Source organism: Lipophrys pholis, assembly GCF_963383615.2.
Source record: "Lipophrys pholis genome assembly, chromosome: 9".
NCBI classification, from domain to species: domain Eukaryota; kingdom Metazoa; phylum Chordata; class Actinopteri; order Blenniiformes; family Blenniidae; genus Lipophrys; species Lipophrys pholis.
In genome coordinates this window covers 20,845,656-20,868,129 of record NC_137639.1, presented here as the reverse complement: position 1 = coordinate 20,868,129, position 22,474 = coordinate 20,845,656, and the positions used below count along the sequence as shown (strand labels likewise).

Here is a 22,474-nt window from a genome sequence, read left to right as displayed (position 1 = left end):
AAAATGTAGCTCAGACCGCTTCAAAGGAGAGAAAAACACACTAAGAGGAAAAATAATTTAAGATGTACACACCAGCACATTCATTGGTATTCACACACACACACACACACACACACACACACACACACACACACACACACACACACACACGAACATGAAGACTAAGTCACGTCTGAGGCAGTTGAAAAAATATAAAATATAAAGTGCATAAAATAGTAAGTGATGTGTGATAATGAGCCATATTATAATACAACTAATAAAATCAGCGATAGGGAGGGGAATAGCGTGTATTAAAATATACAAGCATATCGAGTTATATAGCGTAAAAGATGATGCTGTTAAGGATATAAATGGTTAATAATAGTTTATTAAATTGTGCTTAAGATGAAAATTGTGAATTCATCTGTGTAATATTGATCAAAATATGAATACATTAAACATAAATGTTTTCTCAATAACAGATTAGGCCTCTGGAGTGGTAATTATATTTCAGGCCAAACCATCAAGACAATAAAGACGTGCAGGATTTCTACATTTTCACTTGAAAATTTTCCAGAAAGGCAATTTAATTATCCTCTGGGTTTTTTTGCCAGATATTTTCCATTGCTCATCAGCAATACACAATAAATCACATCATCATTTCAACTAAAATTCCACTTATTATTAAACTGACTTCTGTATTTCTGAGCGTGCAGAAGAGCTGTTCACCCATCTGACGTGAGTTATCATGCTGATATTGTCCCCATGTCCTCTGTGTTTTGTAGGTGTTTGAGGAAAAGATTTATGAAACAACCTTTTGTATAACTAAAACAACTTTCTGTATAAGTGAGCGCCTCCAGTGCAGAGCTGTGTGCTGAGCGTGGATCCGGCTGTACATTGGGCTGTTGTAAATCACCACATAAAGTATTTATAAGGTTAAACTTGGGAACTCTGCTGCCGTTAGCTTTTGAATTAGTGAACTTGGACCAGGGGAGAAGGACAGGGAGGCAGGCAGGGGTGCAGTGAGTGGTCTGCCTTCATTTCTCTCTGCTGGATGGACCCTCAGTTCTTCATCAGGTTGAGAGAATCAAGAGTGCCACCTTGTGGTCTGTTCGCTTTACTGTCAGAGCAACTCAATGACACATTCAGACCTGCGAAAGGAGGCTTTTTCTTTTTTTCCTTCTTCTGCTTCTCTTTCCTCGGCATGATTCTTTGACTTCAGGGTTTCACTTGTTTATCTCTCAGGTTTTTTTTTTTTCAATTTTGATAATGTCTCACATGTGGCGTATGTTCCACTTTAAAGTCACATCTCCCCGTCACGTGTGTGGGTTCAGAGTGTGGGTTTTCTGTGGTGTGTGTCACAGTGTGCAGGCAGGCAGCCAGCCCACAGACTGGCGTGGTCAGTGGTACAGTGACTGAGTTTTTTCCTTCCGCTCGGCTTCAGATGGAGCTGCGGCCGAGGATGTCTCACATCTTCTCCTGGTGGTGCCGACCCCCTCCTCCTGACAGACCACCTATCTGCTGGGGAGAGCGACGAACCCACAGTCATGCATAAACACCGACACGACTGAGGAAGGATGATGAAACAGGCTACAAGAATTTGGTGTTCAGCTTAAGGAAGATATCTTAAGTTTAGAGAAGTTTTGCAAGTATGGCAGGCCTTGTGTGATATAGATCTTTAATGCCTTCTTTGGTCAGGGTGTAAAGCCGTCTATTTTCTGATTGCGTGCAAGTTAGGTTTGTGTGTGATTGTGTGTTTCCAGCCACACCATCACTTTCCGTCATCCCCCTCTCTTTCACCTCATCTATCTGCTCGATCTGTGAGCTCACTCACACTCTCCCACTCTCTAACATCTCATGTGTCCCCCTTTTCTTTTTTGTTTTCTCAGTGTTTTCTCTCTCTCTCCTCTGAACCTGGTTCCTACTCTTTTGAGGCTTACTTCCTGTGTTTGTTGCAGGATGTGGGGGAGTAGGTGGGGCTTGGAGGTGTGGACTGTCATGTGCACGAGAGAGAGAGAGACAGAGAGAGACAGACAGACAGAGAGAGAGAGAGTAATTCTCTCAACCATATGATTTAATACACTCCCCCTTTTGGTTAGTGAGCGGCAGAGTGAGGGAGAGTGAGAGTTTTTCTTTAGGTAGCACACACGCGCATACACATACACATACACATGCGCATACACACAATCTCTTCCACAGATATGACCAAGACAGCAGCAATAGCAGCAAAGGACTTCTCCAGTATGTGGTTGCCAGGTGAGTAACTGTCTGTGCAGCCCTCTCTCTTTGGTGGCCTTCATTTGCCAGGACCAATTAGGCTCGGTGTGTAGAAAGTCAGGCTGTGTGTGTGCGTGTGTGCGTGTGTGCGTGTGTTTGTGTGTGAGTGAGTGAGAAAGAACTGTGTCTGTGTTGTTGATTAATGCCACTGGGTCTAACAAGCTCAACTAATTAGAGCACATCAAAGGGTGAGGAACGAAGCTAAAGATGGAGAGGCATGATAGATGGATGGATGGATGGATGGATGGATGAGTGGACGCCTGTCGCAGGAAGAGGGAAAGGTCAGTGTCAGCCCCAGCCCAGAGCGTGCCTCTGTCTGAGCTTAACGTGATTAGTGAATACTTAAACAAGCTGCTTCAGGAAAACTGTGTATGGCTTTTCACAACATAATGTCACTTAACGCGTTGCTGAAGAAGTTTCTTCCCGTGTGTGTGTGTGTGTGTGTGTGTGTGTGTGTGTGTGTGTGTGTGTGTGTGTGTGTTCACATCATAACCTCGTTTTAAAAATGTTTTTTTTTATGCAATTTGCAGAACTCGCATTCGGAGATAACCGTTCGAAAAAAAAGGGGGGGAAATGTCTAAAATGATAGTGAGTATTTAGAATTAATATCTTGAAAAAGCAGAATAAAGTGACCTGGCCTGGTTTCGGTGGTCAGCTCCGCCCGGGAGAAGTGGTCGAAACGGCCTTGAATGATCGAGAATGACCTCTGTGAAAAGAGCACAGCCGGTGCTGAGTGACTCACAAATTACCAGAAGTCTTAATTCTTAAAAGTCAATTAACGCATACATCTAATCTTGCTGATGTGGTTTGATAATTTTAAAACTGACTCAGATCAATCACACCCTTTATGTGATTGTTAACATGATGTGGCCTCTGGTGAGTTTCTTTGACCAGAGTGACACATCCTGCTCTCGACCTGTGACAAATGATGCACACAGGATCACTATGTAAATAAATCAGACACTCATAATGGTGCAATAGTTTCAAATGATATCGGAAGAAATTATATAGCTAGAATAAAAAACAACTTATGCAACTTATTGGGTATTTTGTTTTTTAACTGTTTATTTATGCTGTTAACCCATGGAATTAAAATAATCATATTCCACAATGTGATTAAATTATTTTATTTCAGCATTTTGAAGTGTGAATATAAACCTTTATGTCTCATTCCTATCTGATAAAATCTGTTGATTAGAATTAAACTCACCAAAATGATAAATAATGGCATAAAAGACTGAAAAATTTGATTCTGGATTTCTGTAGGAAAGTGTCGACACACAATCTGGTTCCATATAATTCATTACGTGCACACAATAATTATAAACATCACATCCTAGAAACAGTGGGCCTATCTTTGAAAAGAGACACTAGTCTTCACAAGCTCAAGCACATTGTTTTTTCTTTTAAAATTCAAGGTGATGTTATCAGTCGAGTCCTCTGGCAGGAAGTCGTGCTTGACCAAAGAGGGAAAAACATAACAGTATCACAAATATCAGTATTGAGCTCAACTTTTTATTTGTGTTTTTATCATTGTCATTCAATTACTGTTATTGATGAGCAAGTTGCCAAAAGGGTGATTAGACAGAATTGAAAGAGAATAAAGGAGGAGTAATAAAGGTCGACGTTCGCCACACGGTGATAAGTCTTTTTGAGGGTCAGATCCTCTTTCAGTTGATGAGAGTGCATTAATATTAACGTGACACTGAAGCATCTTTCTCTTTTTCTAACAGGGACACAGATTTTGCTCTGTCTTTATTATCTGATCACAGTGGCATTTGTTTGATTTGTATTGTTTTAATGAATATTAGACAAGGATTTTCAATCAAAATTAGCTGCACAGATCATAATGAAGCTTCAAGCAAACCAATGTAACTTTCTCTTTTTTTGCGGGGGGGGGGGGGGGGGGGGGGGGGGCTCTCCTTTCTATTTAATGTTTTTCTTCATTTCCAAATTCTGCCTCCAGTTCTTTTTTAGATTTCTTGAGACAGATATTTGATTATAATCATTTTGTATGAAGAATGTATCACTTCATCCTCATGCATGTGCATTGTACGTGTTCAGTTTGATAGTTGACTCTTCATCATGTTGTTCTAATATCAGTAGCTTTACAGCTGTGCTTCATCTTTACATCCACAGTTGATGAATCTGTGTTCTTGACACCCCCTCCTCGGCGTCGGTTTTGTTCTCCTGAATGAGAAAGCCGGGTGAGAGGATGGCGCTGTTGGTTCTGGGTGGTTGCAGAAGAGTTTCATTGTTGGCCAAAAATACCCCGAGGAGAATAACAGATACAGTTCAGATGCAGGCAGTTGTCTTTGTCCTCTGTGTTGCATCTTATCTTCATGATGACACAGGATTATACTGCATTATATGTTGTAGGTTACGTACAGCCAGGGTGTTTCTCTCAGAGGAAACCCTAAACTTTGCTGTGAGGTAAGCAAGGAGCTGTCTGCGCTCTCTGCTTTTTTTAAAAAAAAAAAAATCATCATACCTGCAGGGAATTAGTTTGAAGGCCACCTGCACGAACAAAATGGTGAACCCTTTAATTTCACTGTATTTTTAGTCACAAGTTTACAGAGTCATGAACTGTAATACTGCTGAGTGTCATGTGAAATTAGCTGGGAGTTAGTGCGTGCAGCTGAGTGTCGGAAAAGAGAGGAACGTATGAAAAGACAGAGTGAAAGAGAGAGTGAGAGAGCAAGCTAATATTAATAGCTCCACTGACAGTAAGTGTTGGGTTTAGCACTCCGTGTTCAACCCGGTACAAGGGGAAGTCGGGAGGGGAAGTGAGAGAAAGACGCAGCATCTTGATATACTGTCCCACCACTGTATTACTGACCACATTATCCAGCATGCTACTGTCTGTAGGCCATTTTGAACCATGAATCAACACACACACACACACACACACACACACACACACACACACACACACACACACACACACACACACACACACACACACACACACACCTTCCCCGTATGTCCTGTAACTAGGCGGCATAGAAGCTGTAATAGGCGGCACTTTGTGAGCTTCACATTATGGCTGTTTTATGAGCTGCACAATCTTTTTATATGGTGGTTTGGGCTTCAGTAATGTCCACTCTGTAAGCTGAAGATCATAACATGGCTTCATGTTTCATTCATCTTATTGTGTGTTGCAGTATTTGTGGACGCAAAGAGGAAGATGTTATTTTAGCGTAGATTCAGTGGTTTTTCCGGCAACAATTGAGCAACACTGGACACATTGCTGGTTTCATTAATAGCTCCTGCATACAGCAGGTGCTACATGTGTAAAATCTGGAATTGCCCACGAATAAACTGTAATAATAGATTAACCAGATATTTGCATCCACTTCAGCTGTGACCAATATTAGCTTGTTGAGGGAAACCCTGCCGTGTGTGTGCGTGTGTGTGTGTGTGTGTGTGTGTGTGTGTGTGTGTGTGTGTGTGTGTGTGTGTGTGTGTGTGTGTGTGTGTGTGTGTGTGTGTGTGTGTGTGTGTGTGTGTGTGTGTGTGTGTGTGTGTGTGTGTGTGTGTGCAATCACTTCCCCCTTCCCCTAAAGACCTCGCGTGCATGTGTCAAAGTCCACCGTTGTCACTCTTCTCACATCTGCCTCACTGAAACTGGTGTGTGTGTGTGTGTGTGTGTGTGTGTGTGTGTGTGTGTGTGTGTGTGTGTACAGCTGATGAGATCAGTCATTGTAACGAGAGCACTCTTAATGATTTGGCATCAGGTCAGTGTTGGTCAGTGGAGCAGGTTTCTCATCTGCTCTATGTGTCACTACTGCCCCCCAATGGTGAACAACGTGCTTGACCATTTTTCTTATAGCATGAGAAGAAATTATTTATGTACTTTCTCATATTGCTTAAAACACAGAGATCCCCCACAGGAAGATTACAGTCTTTGATGACGCCTGTGCATGTGTTATCTGCAGAATGAGAAACTGCAGAAGAGAGAGAGGGGGAGAGAAAAAGTGAAAAAGGACTGCAAAAAAAGAGGGAGACAGAGTTTATTATGCAGGTGGCAGATATAATTAGTTGGTCGTTGGGCAGATTTGCATGTTTTCACAAAAGGGAAGTTGGTGTGTGCGTGCGTGCGTGCGTTTAGAAGAGAGGAAGAAGAAGAGAGGTAAAAAAGGTTTCAGACGAACACAGCAAAATGTTGTTTTGCTGGCTGTGGATTCAGACGAATAAACAAGCCTCTGTTGGATCATAATTGTTCCACTGGATGTCACATAGAGTTTCACTTACACATGCATTCATTTTCTCTCCTCCAACCACCATCTTTTCTTTCTTTTCTAAACTCACCGCTGCCAATATGCTGCTCTGTTTTTGGGATGAACAGCATTTAATCATACATTTCTTGCCTCATTTAATCCATTGCTGTTGCCCTGTGGGGGAAACGTCCCCACACAATATCAACCAGGAAGTGATGTGGTCTTGTAATGAATGACACATGAGGTGAGACATTTTTAGATGCTCCCACGTAAACACCTTGGGTTAAATTTAGAACAAGCAAACCTACTCTCATTGTAAACCACTGATTGGAAAGAATGAATGAATGTGGGCCGAACTCCTCTCATGAATGATTCAAAGCCATTGTTGTTGATGTACAGTGTGTGGGCCCAGTCTGTGACCTGAAAACCTTCAACCCTAACACATCCGAGGCCGACGCGCTGGCTGGCCATCCTCTTTCCCCGACTGTCATGGAGAATCTAATCAACCGCTTTGCAGACGTCTTGTTATTCTGCCTCCGTGAGCACTTTTACCATCTGACGTACGTTTACAAATCAGCGGCGCTGACTTGTTTGTCTTTGACTCTTCCTGTTTCAGATATCAGGATGTCAAAGCCAGTAGAGGTTGAGAAAGTTGGGGCTGACTCGCCGTTGGAGGGCACAGGTAAGCTATGGCGGCCAGTTGAAACGCACAGTGTCCACACACAGAGTGTGTTCTATGTTGTGCGTGGCATCGGAAATTACAGCTGTGAACTCATGTGCAGTGCTGAAGTGATTTATCAGTTTTTCCTTCGCCTCCCACACAGATTCAGAGCGGAATGGATCTGAATCAAATCACCAGGTAGGTACAAGTGACTCCTCTGATTGTTGCACTGATCTCCCACCTCTTTCACCCACACGCAGTAAATAATCCAACTAAAGAGACTTTTCTCAGGCTGTAAACATTTCCCCCCCATCTTCAGTCAACATTGGTTATCCAGAAAACAACGTCAGAACTCAGAGGTGACGTCCGCGTTCACAGACGAGCTCAATCTGTCACATGCTTTGACCTTTCCAGGAGCAGAATTTAAAAAGAAGACAGCAAATTTTTTATAAAAGTAATTGCTGATCACAATTTGTCCACATGGCAATGGTTCAACAGTAAGAATTGAGGTCATAATAACAAAAAAGGCACAAGAAGTATAGATGGTAGAAATATTATGAGCCGAAAGATTAAATCTGGAGAGGGTGGTTTTGTGAGAACTGGTTTGATAAGACTTTAAATGGTTCATTTTAGATTTAGGGAAAGTTTACAATAAATGTGATCATGATATCTATATTTATTTTCCGCAGGAGTTGTCGATAATTACACGTAGTCATGGAGCCAATGAAGTAAAAATAGCTGGACTCCCTGATTCTCTAACCTGAAGGTTTCTGGTTGGGAAACAGAGAGACACACAACTTCACCATTTAAGTTCATGTTTTTGAAGTATTGGATGAAAACAAGAGTACCCCCCCCCCCCCCCCCCCCCCCCCACACACACACACACACACACACACATACACACAGGGAGAACATGCCAAACCTCACACAGAAATGCCCCCGAGCTTCACTTTTTCACAGGTGAAAACTTTCACAATGAGGTGAGAGTGTTAACCACCACACAGTAAACCCGTCATGATAAAATACCTGTTACTATTTCCTCCAGTCTCAAACAAAAAACCAAACAAACACACACACACACACACACACACACACACACACACACACACACACACACACACACACACACACACACACACACACACACACACACACACACACACACACACACACACACACACACACCCAACTAAAAGAAGCAGAAAAATAAATTGTAAACTATATTAATAAACTGTTATAATTTCAAAGTATGTTAATGCCAACAAACTAACAATGGGCCCTGAAGTATATTCGCTTAATTTTCTATAGATGATCTTCAATAAAAGAGAGGATTTCTTGATTTCTCTCTCTCTCTCTCTCTAGTGTGTGTGGGCAGCCTGGGGCAACATGCGACTGCCTCGAAGAGGCGGGGTTTAATTGCGGTTTCACCAATCATTGATCGACACTATGACTGACTGACAATAAATTAAACCAATCAGCGTCATTCAATTTTTGGGGGCGACTTTTAAATCGCTCCTTGCTCGGTGATTGGCTTAAAGTCAGTTCTGGTTGGTTCTCGCGTGTTTTTACGAGACTTTGACATGAAGCTCACAAGCGGTGAGTCTGATTATTATTAACTCTGTCACATCTCTTCTAATTTAACGTTTGAAAGAAGAAATGTGTCTGAAAAGCTGCAGTTCAGGTTCAACTTTCTCCATCATTTTTAAATGCACACAAAGATAAATGTCTTTGGAATTTTGTACAGGTTTGTTCATGTTTATAAATGTTCGATATCTTCATAATAATTATTGACTGAAGAGTTTAAAAAAAGCACAGTTTATTTTGCAATCCAATTGTGCAAAATTAAGTTAACATGAGCTGAAAAGGAATAATAATGAAGAGCCCCACCTAAGAAATTCATCACTAGCCGCCACTGCTGATCCACAGCTGATTTAATAATATTCAGTTTATCAACAAATAAACAAATTCAATCTGTGTCGCTTCAACTGTCATTTCTGAGGTGTTTGTTTTCTTATCCTCTTCTTTTCCAGGCTCAGTCCATGAAAGTCAGTCCCTTTCCTCTGTCGCCAAACCTGGGCAGCAGCAAGGTGAGTCCCTGCCCGTGCATGCCCGTGCGTGCGCCTGCGCCTCTTGTTTGTGCATCCTTTGTGTCCCAACGTCACATACCAGGCCTCATTCACGGGATTTCTATGCACTGAATTGGCCTTTTGTCACGTTCGACGTTGAGGTTGAATATGTGTGTCCTCCATGTAAACGCAGCCAAGCCAGAAGTCAAATATGCATCTAATAGTATTTCCTAAACTTGGGAATTTTTTTCCTGATTTGCATAGCGCAGAGGATATGCAAATGAGTGAGCTGGAAGAAGGTTTTCTGCCAGTTTAAACATGCCTGGTGCCAGGAGGGGGGGGGAAAGGAAAAGAGATAAGACAAAACACACATATATCTCAGATCTAACTCACTTGTCTTAACAATATGACACAGGCAGCATAGACTACAGAGATTTCACATCATTTAGTGGGTGAAATTCAAACTATATATAAATCTAAATTCTTTAGCTATATTAGTATCCAGGTCACGTGACTTGGCTCAGTGTCTGCTATTGTTTAGTCAGCCTGAACAGATCTTACCATGGCCTTTGGTGGTGCCCAGCATGCTGATCAGGAGGTAAGAAATTATAGATCATTTACACATTTTCAATTAAAATTCTCTTAATAATCCAGAAAACTAACAACACCTTTAAATTGCTGACAACCTGTTTGGGTTGTTAAATAAAACAAAACTCTTAAATTGAGGTATGTTGACAATCAAAGAGGTAAAAATCTGGTTGTTTTTAATTCAATCAAATTTAAAATGGGATTTGAAAGTGGAGGAAATGTTGATATTCTCCTGGAAAAAAACAGATGCTACCATGAACTGGCACCAATGATGACAGTTGAACCTGAGAAGGAAGGAGAAAAACCCTGCAGAGCCTGAATGAGTTCATTGGAATCAGGCGAGTCACATCAGAGATGAAGCGCTGTTAATCCCACCTCAGCTGAGTGCCTCTGGCTCTTCATTTGCATACACTTTGTTCTTTACCAACTAGAAAGAGGATTTTACAGGTGAGATTGGTTTCGTGTTTGCTTTAACAATGTGTGTGTATTTAACACACATCATGCAAAGGAAAAGTCCCCCCTTGAGGTCCATCAGGTTACATATTGATCTTGAGTGTAGGGAAACTGGGTTTGGAATCCCAGTTGCACTATTAAGGTGATCGTGTGTAAAAACAAGTCTGCAAGTTACAGTGACTTTTTTCGACGATTCTCGTGAAAAGGACCGCCCAAAAAACCTAAACACTGTTTTCATATACTGCATGAAAAGTACAAATTATAATACAACCCAAAAAACAAAACTGTCTGTCTTGTTTCGTTGCAAATAAAGCAAACGGTGCAATTCAATTCTTTATGCAGTTCATTTCGCACTTCTTTCTGAAAGGTTAAACGTGGCTGTACTGGAGTCGTATAAACTGACAGTGACCCGCCTCTATTCCGCCCTCCAGGATTAACGCTGTAAATCAACAGCACAGGGAGCACAAGTGGGCTGGGAGGAATACATTATAACAAAGTTTAGCAACAGCTAAATCTGGTACAAAGCATCTTTTCTTTAAGATGAAAGTATTTATTACATGGTCCCTGACAAATAAACATCAAGTAAAGAGCTTTAGCTGGAACATGTACAAAAAAAAGGAGAAGAAAACATCATTTATATCAAACTGTTATACAATTATTTCCCATGAATTTAAATATCCCAAGTGTATTTTGTTACTCCATTTATTTTAGCCTAGAAACTGACTAGGCTCTTTGTTTTTGTGATTTGCTGTATTGTAAAAGACGAGCCCTCTGTATTTACTCTGTTTCAGAATAAGATGGAGGAGTGTGCTGACATGTCCCCGGCCCTCCCTCACTCTCACGGCCCGACTCCTTCCCAGACGGCTCTGCAACACACGCAGCTCATGCTGACCGGCTCCCAGCTCGCAGGGGTAAGAGCAACACACACCGACGTGCCCTTTGCTTTGCTTGTTCCTGCAATTCTTGTGCTGCTTTTTAACCACTTCCTGCTTGGTGTCCTCGCTGCAATTTTCTTAATACTCTTCTCCTCTTCATCCTGTCCCCTCCTCCTCCTCCTCCTCCTGCTTCGCCAGTTGACAGCCCTTTTGCCTGCACAGCAACAGTTATTGCTGCAGCAAGCTCAGGCGCAGCTTCTGGCTGCAGCTGTGCAGCAGTCCAGTGCAGCCCATGCAGCTCATGCTGCGCATGCAGCCGCCCAAGCCAATCAGCAAGCTCAGGCAGCTGCAGCAGCAAATCAGCAAGCCCAGCAGCAGCAGCAAGCGGGACAGCAGGCTCAGTCCCAGGGACAGGGGCAGAGCACACAGGAACAGACCACCCAAAGTGTCCCTGTCCCTCCTCCTCCGCCCCAGCTCACCCTCTCCCAGCCAATCCAGCTCACCGCCCAGGTACCGACTGCCAATCAAACCCCGAGAGCGGCTTGATTGAGGAACCGCTGTCCGTCCTTGGAACCCGTCCTTTTGCGCACGTTGCGTTCATTTAATGAGTCACAGTTTCCACCGTGTGTGAACGTACACGTTTTCCTTTTCTTTTTGTTTTTTTGCCATTTTTAATAGTTGCAAATTTTTTCCTCCTCCTTCTTCATGTTTTCTCCATCCAGTTGGCATATACAGATATACAGACGCATCTCAAACAAACTGATTATTATTAGAAAGTAAATTCCTTTGTCTATTTCTACACTTCGAAACTAAAAAGGTTTAAACTTTCTTTTAACATTTCAGCTGTGATAAATCTGGTTTCACTTAAAAAAAAAAAAAAAAGTGTAAATATCTTAGATTTTTTTTAACCTAATTGAAATTATAATAAGAGAGCCTGAAATGTTTATTGAAAAAAATATTGTCTTCTATTCACGATTTCCTGTGTGCATATACGACACAAGCCTTCTAGGAAACTTAAGAAAAACCCTGTTATTTCTCTGACCCGTCTGTTTTGTCTTGATTTTCCAGGACATTCAGCAGCTACTGCAGCTCCAGCAGCTGGTGTTGGTGCCCGGTCACCCGCTCCAGTCTCCTGCCCAGTTTCTCCTGCCACAGGCACAGCAGGGCCAGCAAGGTGGCCGCACATCCATTTTAACACGGAGAGAGAAAATCTTTTTTTTTTTTAAATATTCAAATCTGATACTATGCTGCTTTTTTTTTTTTACTTCTCAGGACTCCTATCGACACCAAATCTTTTATCGCTACCTCAGCAAAACCAGGGGAGCCTGCTCTCTGCTCCGACTCGAATGGGACTCCAGACTCAGGTAGGAGGAAACTGTGACGCATCAGTCAGTGGAAAAGAATATCTCGCCTTGTGCAGCGGCGATGAGAAAACACTTCTGTTTCTCAGTTTCTGTCTATAAATCTCACTTTCATTCTGCTCCTGTTGCACCTGCTGCAGCGAGATAAGTGTGCGGAGGTGAGCGGTGGCGGAGGGGTGACCACGGTCCCCTCGGGGGCCCCTCATCCGGAGGAGCCCAGCGACCTGGAGGAGCTGGAACAGTTCGCCCGCACTTTCAAACAAAGACGCATCAAACTGGGCTTCACACAGGTAGAAATTATATTCAGTAGTTTAGCTTAGTTATTGCCATATTTTATTTTTATTTTTTTTATTGCTTTAAAATCAATTAAAGTTCTTTCTTTTGTCTCGTCACAGAGCTCTTGGTGTGGCTGCATTTAATGTGCTTTCATTGGTGTGTCTCTTTTTGATCTAATCTCTCCACCAGGGTGATGTGGGCCTGGCCATGGGGAAACTGTACGGCAACGACTTCAGTCAGACCACCATCTCTCGCTTCGAAGCGCTCAACCTCAGCTTTAAAAACATGTGCAAGCTGAAGCCACTGCTGGAGAAGTGGCTCAACGATGCAGGTGGGCCAGGAAACAATATCCGACCTGTTTTGTGATTAAAAGAAATACAACTGACCAAAATTCTATAGATTTTCTATTCTCCTTAATCACATAGATTACCTGCTCGGTACTTCAACATGGGTGCCCTTGTGAACGTGTTTGAATGTCTCCCATAGAGACCATGTCCATCGACAGCACCCTGCCCAGCCCCAGCTCCCTGTCCTCTCCCTCCATGGGCTTCGACGGGGTTCCTGGTCGCCGCAGGAAGAAGAGAACCAGCATTGAAACGAATGTACGCGTGGCCCTGGAGCGCTCATTTTTGACGGTAAGAAAGTAATCTCACGGTCTGATCATGTTTACGTGTCGCTTTGGCTTATTGTACGTCTTATCCATTAAAAATAAGACCTATTTTGTGGCATTTTATTTTTTCAAAAGAAACAGCTGATTTTAATTAAGAATGGAAAGACAAATCTGAGGCAAATATTAATACCTGTCTCCATCTCCTCGTGGCTTTATTGGCAATATAATTTCACAAAAGAACGAATGTGTCTGAACAAAATTAAATAAAAGGAAAAGTCCATTTTAACAATAATTTAATTGAAATTGTGAAACTTCAACGTACTTTACATGTATTACAAATACATTTGAATATTTCAAGCCCTTTTTAAAATCATTTCATTGAGAAAATATCTCAGAATATTAGATGATTCCATAAAATATAATTTCTGTTCTTATTTTCTAACTGCACCTTTGAATGCGACAGGCTAAATTGTGCCATCTTAATTTGCGTCAATGAAATCTTCGTATTGTTTTTGTATTTCTGACTAAAATCCTCCATGTTGTATTTTGTTTTTCTCTCCCTTCCTGCAGAACCAGAAGCCTACCTCAGAGGAGATCCTGTTGATCGCAGAGCAGCTCAACATGGAGAAGGAGGTGATCCGGGTCTGGTTCTGCAACCGCCGGCAGAAAGAGAAGCGCATCAATCCCAGCAGTGCCACCCCTCCCCTGCCCAGCCAGCCCCCCACTGCCCCACCGACGCACAAAGCTCCCTGCTACAGCCCTCACATGGTGAGCACCGCGCCTCCCACACCTGTCAATCCTCACCGACACAAACACAAAACATTTCATTTTCTTTCATAACTGGCGAGCGACACATTGTTGTCAGTCGTTCAGATAATTTGAGCCTGCCGTTGTCGTTGTTCCCTCTGACAGATGTCCAGCCAGCTGTCACAGGCCGTGACCAGTCTCAGCAGCACAACGGTGACCACCATGTCCCCCATCTGCCCCCTGACCTCCAGCCTCACCTCCACCCACCCTTCTCTCAGCTCAACCCACCCCGCCCTCGGCTCCGCGGCCTCCCCGGCGACTCCTCCACCTCCTCCCCGTAGCACAGCCAGCCCAGCCACTCCCAGCCACAGCACACTCAACCTCACCGCAGGGTAAGATTGCAACTAAATCACTTTTTCTCCGCAGTTTAAAAACCTTCTTCCGGTGGCATCCAGCCATGCAGCCTCTTTCATATGCAACCATGACAATGAAAAGAAGCATGCAAAACATGTTTAACCTTCAATACGACACTGGCACAGCTCATAAACTTTGGCATACGTATGAAAACAAAAGTTTAAGTTTCTTCTTTTTTTTATTCCATTTCTTTTCATCCTTGTTACAAGAGGAAATGTCAAACTCTTAATAAGAGCAATTACTCTGCTTTGAAAGGGATTAGGATTGGGGTTAACAACATCTCCAATAAATCAATAAATGCGAAGGCGAAACATGACTTCAGATGGCCGCGGTCAGAGTCGACATTAATTCTCAGCAGTGAAAGGCACCGTGAAGGTGACGGCAGATGATGTGAGCTGTGTTTTAGTTGGTGTAAAATTGAGATTTGATTTAATTGTTTGTCAAATACTGAGTCCATTTGAAAGATTCTGTTAAAGTAGACATTTTGTCCGTCAGTTGTGTGTGAAGAATTGCACACAATATATGATACATCATGTCTGTGAGACTTTTCTTTTTTATATATATATATATCTTCTCGATCCCAACAGCCATTATTATTTTATAATGTCAAATTGATCTGGGAAATCCTGTATGTAACCACAAATTAATACAAATCAGAGGTGAATGGGGGCAGTTTGGTTATGCCCTCTATGAGGAACCATCCTCCTCACACTATCGACAACCTCTGATCTTATCTCTTAAGTAATAAAATAATAACACGCTTGAGTAAAACCTAGTTAATTTTCAAGCGTATACCCGATGCTTTCAGTAAGAAATGCTTGGGGTACTTTCTTGCCACAAATGGTGAGACACTGGTGCTCATTGGTAAATTGATTTTGATCACATGCATTTAAGTTTGTTCAAAGTATTGAAAACATTTTGGGAGTATTTTAATTTCAAGTTTGAACCATTTAAATGGCTACAGACCATCATGTGAGTATCAACTGAGACACACACACTTATTAACAATCATAACAAGAGTTATGGAATCATTAAGCTGTATTCACAGTTTCTTTGTCTTTATTGATCGCCACAGCAGGTATAAATTGAGTCCAGATATTCAACATGACCTCACACGCTGCCCTGCGCCACACTCCGTTCACCTGCAGTTTGTAGTTAAATGCTTTAAACTTGTACTCACACACACACACACACACACACACACACACACACACACACAAAATTATGTTCTGGCGTGCGGCTTGGCGGCACCGGCTCCTCCGTGCAGCAGTGCAATCTAACCCCCGTGTGTGTATGTGTGTGGTTCTTGTGTTCACAGCTTGTGGCGTATGGGTAAAAAGAACGGTGACGTGTCAAACTACATCACCGATTTTGCTGCAAACTTGAGGTGAATACGACTTTCCACGTTGCGCGCACGGGACATCTTTCAAGATTAAGCAAATGTGTTCATGTTGTCTACTCTTACACCGTAACTAATCTTTCGAGCAAGCTTTTATCTGTAACATTTTTCTTGATGAACTTCTTCTTTCCAACCTCTTGTTCAGGAGCGTGCAGCCAAACTGTCAGCGACCTGCTTCTCTTTTTTTTTTTTTTATAAGTGCAGGAATGGATTTACCCTCTGTCTGTCCTTGCTGCTAAACCTGCTTTTTTCCCCCCCCTCACCTTTTCCTCTTCTGCCCGTTTGTGGTCGTGTGTGTGTGTGTGTGTGTGCGTGCACGTGTGTGTCACAACAGGAACACTGTGATGGGAGTTAACACAGGGATGAACCAAGCCCTCCTCGGTAACAATCCCCTGGCCACAATCCAAGGTGTGTGCGCGAGAGCAGGAGACGCATTGAAAGGCAAATGGGTTTAGGAGAGAAAAGAGACGGCGAGCTCAGCCTCTGCACCGCCGATAAACAGAATATAATTTAGAGGTCAAGGCTAGGGTGCAGGTGTAATATTATTTCATTCCTAGAAAAATCACAGGGTCACAGACTACATTAAAACACCTCGAAAAGAGACACCCCACCCCACCCCCGCCCCATTTTACTGCACAGGCAATACAATTTTCTTTTCTTAAACACTTATAGAGGCATTTCTCTCACACACCCCCACACACACGCATAAATACTGAAACTCTGGCACATACTGCACATGGTACAGCCGCTCACACACCTTCCTACACAATGCAAGAATAGCACAAACACTTTCTTTCCTGCAGAAATGACCAACAAACAGTCCAGCCCAGTGTCCCCTCAGCAGAGGTCATTTTGAATCATCTCTGCGGGGAGAGGATGAGGTAGAAGAACAGAGATGATGTATTATATAGAAAGTGTGATGATGAGTAATCTGGTTAAACGTGACGGCTGAGCAGGCAGCCAGGGGTGTTTTTGCGAAGCAGCCGAGGTGTGGAGAGCAGAGGAGTGACTTCATTCTCACACTTTATCGTCCACATCCATGAATCCATGAATCCATCCCATCAAGTGTCTGCGTGTGAGTGACGTTGGTTCATGTGTGGGCCTGTGTTGTTGCTTTTGTTTGTGCGTATGTGCTGTCACACTCATCTTCAGCCTTTTCATCTCTTCATCGTTTGTCAAATCTGTTGAAGGAGAAACGTCACCAAAAACCTTTTAAGTGGGGGTGTGTGTGTCGGGGAGGGGGAGGGGGGGTTGCAGAATCAACCAAAGTTGCATTTTGGATTCACTGTTAAAACACTTAAAAACCAGGAGATGAATCATTGACAAGTCGGGGAAAAAAAGTGGCTTTGCAGATTATTATGCGCTGCAGCCAGCAGACGTGCTGCATTTCGAGCCACGGTGTACCAATTGCTTGTTTTTCCAAGAAAAATAGCCTCTTATCCTGTTGCTATTCAATCACTCACACAATTAGGCTGCATTCACATGTAGTTCGCCGTGTCTCAACGAAGAGCGGCAAGAAACCATAAAGAGAGAAGCGGCCAATCACACGCCTTGTTTCCATAACAACAGACCTCTCATGTCAGCTCACCTCTTGCAGCATCGATTAGATCTCTGAAGATATTGTTTATTTCTTACAAGACTTTATCGCTATTGAACTGAGGACTCGGTAAATGTGATTTGTGCATGTGGCACGTTGTTACTGCTGCCAACATGGCTTGTTTGAAAAAGGTGGCGACAATAACTCTCCCATCGACGGAGTTAAGACTCAGGATGGGTTCTGTAGTTTTGAAAGGAAATTATTAACTCCCGCAGATGAAGAAGCCAAACACAAAGTCGCTATATTCTTCTTCCTGTTTCGACTGCGCCCTTCAGGGATCGCCACAGGAGATCATCTGACTCTGTTTCAACCGTCTCCACGTTCGCTAGGAGCTCTTCCGCATCCTTAGTTGAACATATCCTGACCTCTCCATCCTCTGCCTCGACAGATTAAAATAGATTCACTAAAGCGATTCACTCAAAAAGCTGCTCACTTCAAAATGTCTGTGTCGTACTGGCTGGGTACACTCTTTTCTAGCACGCAATTAGAAGAAGAAGAAAAAAAGTATAATGAAACTTTGATTTTATCCAAACATGTATTTTTAGGAATACATGCATGTAAATGTTGTGAAGTTGAATTAAAATGATATAATGAGCCGAGCTGTGAAATCAACAGCGTGACAAGCCTGACGTCCCCATTCGGATAACTGACAAGCCTGCAACAATGTTGTTTGTGTCAATAGAGCCCAACAGCTGTTGTCAGCAGGATATATCGATGTGGAATATTTGAGGAAATTAGAATGTGCAACTCACCATGAGGATATATGTGCACATGCAAATTTTGAGTTACTTTTACTCTGGATATTTTGGGAGTTCTGCTTTGCTTGAATTTTGAAATAAAGTAGTCAAAGCCACATTAGAGTCTCAACGTCGCCGATTAAAATTGATGCTGATTCCACCTCAGAGATAAAATACTGAAACGCGTCCAATGTTTTACTTCATTTCAACTCAACTTTATTTATATAGCACCACATACAACAATCATTCAACGACACAACAAATCATTTACTTTTTAACCTTCTCGTCTTCCCTCCCTCTCTCTCTCTCTCTCTCACCCTCCCCTCAGCCCTAGCAGCCAGTGGTGGCCAGCTTCCTCTTTCAACTCTTGAGGGGGGCAGCAAAGTGATGCTGGGGGCCTCCGGGGGCCAAGGAGGAGGCCTCCACTCCTCCCTCTTCCTCAACCACCCCGCCCTCCTCCACATGGGCCAGAACCCCGGCGCTGGACTGATCAGCGCCGCCGTAGCCAAAGTCTCCCAGGCCTCACCCTTCCCCATGGCCAGCAGCCCCTGCTCCCCCTCTCCTTGCTCCAGCCCCGCCTCTTCCTGCTCCTCCAGCGAAATGGCACACAGCCCGCCATCTCTGAGCGGGGCCAAGATCGAGTGACCACGCCAAGGGCCAATCAGAGAGGAGGAAGGAGGAAGAAACGGAAACCTCGCCTTTCACACCAAAGCTATCTCTTTCTCTCTCTTGTGCTCTTCTTCCGTTATTTCTCTCGCAATGGCTCTCTCTCTCTTTCTCTCCCAGCCTTTCGATGCCAAAAATACACAGAATGAAAGAGGAGAGAGAGAGGGAGAGAAGTGAACGAGGGGCGAAGGGAGGAAAGGGGAAGATTGAAACCAAAAATCTTTATCTATCCAAACTGATGGAAAAGAGGCAACGTGGGACCTTTTTGTCAATAACATGATATCGACGTGGCATCTCTGCACTCTTTCTCTCTGAAGGAAAACAAACCAATGACTCTTTAACGCGGGAAGAGATGGAAGAGATGCAAGTCGAAGTGCATAAACCAAAAATTACAAAAGATGACTCTACTATATGACAAAGGAATGGCGGCAAGGACAACAAACTGAAGAGGAGGACTGTGCTTAAGCGTTCTTTTTTTATCATTGTTTCGAAAAAGCTGCGGGTCTGAAGGAAGTGGGGTGGATACGTTTAAACCAAAAATTTACCTGAGGAGGAGGCGAAAGAGGAATACACAAAGACAAAAAAAGAAAAAAAATGACAACCATACCAAAATCCCAAATACCAAAAACCAAAAATACGGAGAGAAAAGCTTTATTCAAAGGACGTGTAAATACTGAAGCTATCCAGGACCAGGACTCTACTGCTACACACACACACACACACACACACACACACACACTCACCCATCAACTACCAACCCATCCAGCCATCAATTCATTCCATCCTTGTCTATTCATGCATCTGCTGTCGGGTGTCATATTGCATATTTTTAAATAGTTTTTGTAAAGTATTACCTGTTTGAATGATTGTCAAAACTGCTGTAACTTCACATTTTTAGTCTCTTTACCTACCTCTGGTTTGAAGAGCATATAATAGTTATTAAATCCCTCTTTTGGCTTTTTGTTTTTCCCTTTTTTTACACTCTGAATATAGTTGTTTTTTTTCCCTTGTATTTATTAGTCATTATGCCTTCAGTTCTTATTTATTCTATCTGTGGTAGTGTTAGCTCTGGGGTTTGAATCATTCTCTTTGTTGTCATCTTTGTCATAAGTTTGTTCCATCGACATGCATAGTTTTAAGTGACTTTTCTGCAAAAACACCGATGACGAAGGTGGAGGGGGGAGGGGGGGGGGGGGGGGCGTGTCAGTCCTCACCAAGTGCCAGTAGATCTGAGACAGAGTTGGCACGCTGCAAGATGATTTCAAGGTGCGAGAGAATTTATTAAGACCAGCGTTTGACATTTTCTACTCCTAATCGGACCACTCTTTCCTCTCGAAGACGGCATGTACCACTGAGTCCGTGGCTAAATGAACATGCCCTGGAAAGTTGTCAGGAGTGTCTCCCACTTTGAAAGTATGAAATTTGGTCCTGATTGGAGATTATTAAGTAATTGTTAGAACTGAAGGCAACTCAAGTCAATAAAGCCAAGGTTAGTCACAGCTGCCTCTCATTTCTGCCTCGGGGATGAGCGGCGCCGCCCTGACACTTGTATGTCTAGACATGTTTACTCATGTTTGTTTCCATCCGTCGCATTTCACTGTCATTTTCCATCTCACTCTGCCATTAATTTGCAAATGGAAACCAAAGCATTCTCAAGGCCCGGGGCTCTTCTTCCAGACCCTTCGCCATGACATGAACAGAATAAAGAGGTAGTGAAGGCAGGAGAGGGGTAAAGACACGGGACGCTCCCACTGAAGGTCTCCCACCACCCCTCTCTGCCGTAACCACCTCCACCCTGGCCAGCCCCCACAAAACAACAAACCAACCAGCCCATGGGGGGAGCTTTATTTAGGGAACTGATCCTTTCCTCCGAACCCCCAGAGCGAAGGGTACACTGGGACACACTGTAGTGAAGGGAGCAGGCGTCACACTTTTTGTAAGAGGATACCAAAAAGAAACCCAAACCAAAAAGAAACACAACCCAAGGAACGACAGAAGCAAACCAAAAAGAACCCAAACCAAATGAGGCTGGAGGGAGGAGGGGAGGAAGACGGAGTGCAGGTGCTGTGAGAGGCGGTGAATCTCTGTCCGTGTGTTAGCTTTAGGGCTGCAGCAATGGCCCCACTCTGAAACTTGTAGCATGGATGAATAGACGAAGGACAGACGGTGAGTCCCCTCCTCTGCCTCTCTCCCCCTCTCTCCAGCTCAGCACGCTGGTCCTGGATGGAGCTTAACGCAAATGACCTCACTGAACTGAAATCTTATAAAAAAAAAAAAATCTGTTTTTATTTTTCTGTTGGTTGGTTCTGATTGTTTTATCTCTGCTGTGTCTCTTGATGCCGTTTTCTGTACTGTACTTTAGTGCTTATTACTTATTTGGAATAACGTACTCGCTTACTTACTACAAGAGCTCCTTATTTTTTTCGTAGTCGTGCTAGAGATTTTTATCAGGTGGTTGGAAAAAAATACTGTGAAAATTTAGCTTCCAGATTTTTATTAGATAAAGAAACAGACTGTCTTGGCAGAAGAAAAGAAAAAAAAAGACACTCACAAAAAGCCAAAAGCAAAACCTTGAAAATGCCAAACCAAATATTGAACCAAACCAAACACAGGAAGAGGAACGGCCTTCTCTGCAGGAGGGCAACGAGATCAGCTGGTGTCGGTTAGTCTGAGGCGTAACTCTGCGTTTTTCTGTCTAAGTGTCAACAAGAGGCCAAATGTTTGAGAAGAGAAAAAAAAAAAAAAGCCTCTTTAGCAAGTCTGACCCTCACAGATTGGCACTTTGAGCTCCAGAATAATACGCACCGTGAAGGCCTCAGTGAATCTGACGGGTTGATAGCTGGACGCATCCAAAGAACATTTGGTTTGATCCACACCAGACAAAAAAAAAAAAAAACCCAACAAAAAAAAGAAAACAGTCGACACGCGAGAATCGTCTCACAAACCAAACTTGAGATGTGGAGGGCTTGCACCTCAAAGGTGGAGCTCAGCCTCCACATCGACTCTTAGACGGAATGTATCTGTTAGTGCTTCTATAGATTTTGTAGAAAAAAGATCTATGTTCTACTGCTTACTTATCGCTAATGTATGAAAAAGAAAAAACTTACAAAAAGACTTTGAGAAAAAAAAAAGATCCTTAAAAAAAAAAACCATTGATGATAACTTGATTTTAGACCAAAAATTTTCACTATCTCTCTTTGGGCTTTTTATTTCTCCTCGTTAATCATGATTTAGACTTTTGATTGTACTATTTATTCAGGGTAGGGTTGATTTATTTGCTTGTTACCCTTTTTTTTCTTTTTTTTTTTTCTTGCTATTTATTTTTTTATTTATTTCTAGAGGTGCTTTTTTTTCATATTCAAGGATGTATTTGTGATGTTTTTGCCCCCCTGATGAAGTTCTTTTTCTACTTCTTTAAACCAAATACTACCAGAAATGGAACCACGGGTCCTGCCAGGACTTAATAGGCGAATAATGTCTGACTAATGGAGATCTCCTCCTCCTCCTCACTGAGGTGACTTTCCTCCTAAAGGGAAATGAAGGCTCGC

At 42.8% G+C, this 22,474-nt stretch overlaps 1 protein-coding gene across 1 annotated transcript; it reads left to right on the top strand.

Moving 5' to 3' along the window:
- The first annotated feature begins 1,995 nt into the window (after positions 1–1,995).
- Positions 1,996–20,038, top strand: pou2f2b (POU class 2 homeobox 2b). The gene is made up of 14 exons (XM_080470711.1): positions 1,996–2,235; positions 7,093–7,158; positions 7,301–7,335; positions 9,168–9,224; positions 11,036–11,155; positions 12,188–12,293; positions 12,392–12,483; positions 12,621–12,770; positions 12,946–13,087; positions 13,243–13,391; positions 13,937–14,134; positions 14,279–14,505; positions 15,846–15,914; positions 18,589–20,038. The coding sequence occupies exons 1-14, from the start codon at positions 2,151–2,153 to the stop codon at positions 18,629–18,631; spliced, it is 1,539 nt and encodes a 512-aa protein (XP_080326837.1). The 5' UTR covers positions 1,996–2,150; the 3' UTR covers positions 18,632–20,038.
- Positions 20,039–22,474: the final 2,436 nt, after the last annotated feature.

Coding starts and splice junctions, on each gene's coding strand:
- pou2f2b (XM_080470711.1), top strand. CDS start 2,151: ATGCGCATACACACAATCTCTTCCACAGATATGACCAAGACAGCAGCA. Junction 9,225..11,035: donor CAAACCTGGGCAGCAGCAAG/GTGAGTCCCTGC, acceptor ACTCTGTTTCAG/AATAAGATGGAGGAGTGTGC. Junction 14,506..15,845: donor ACACTCAACCTCACCGCAGG/GTAAGATTGCAA, acceptor TTGTGTTCACAG/CTTGTGGCGTATGGGTAAAA.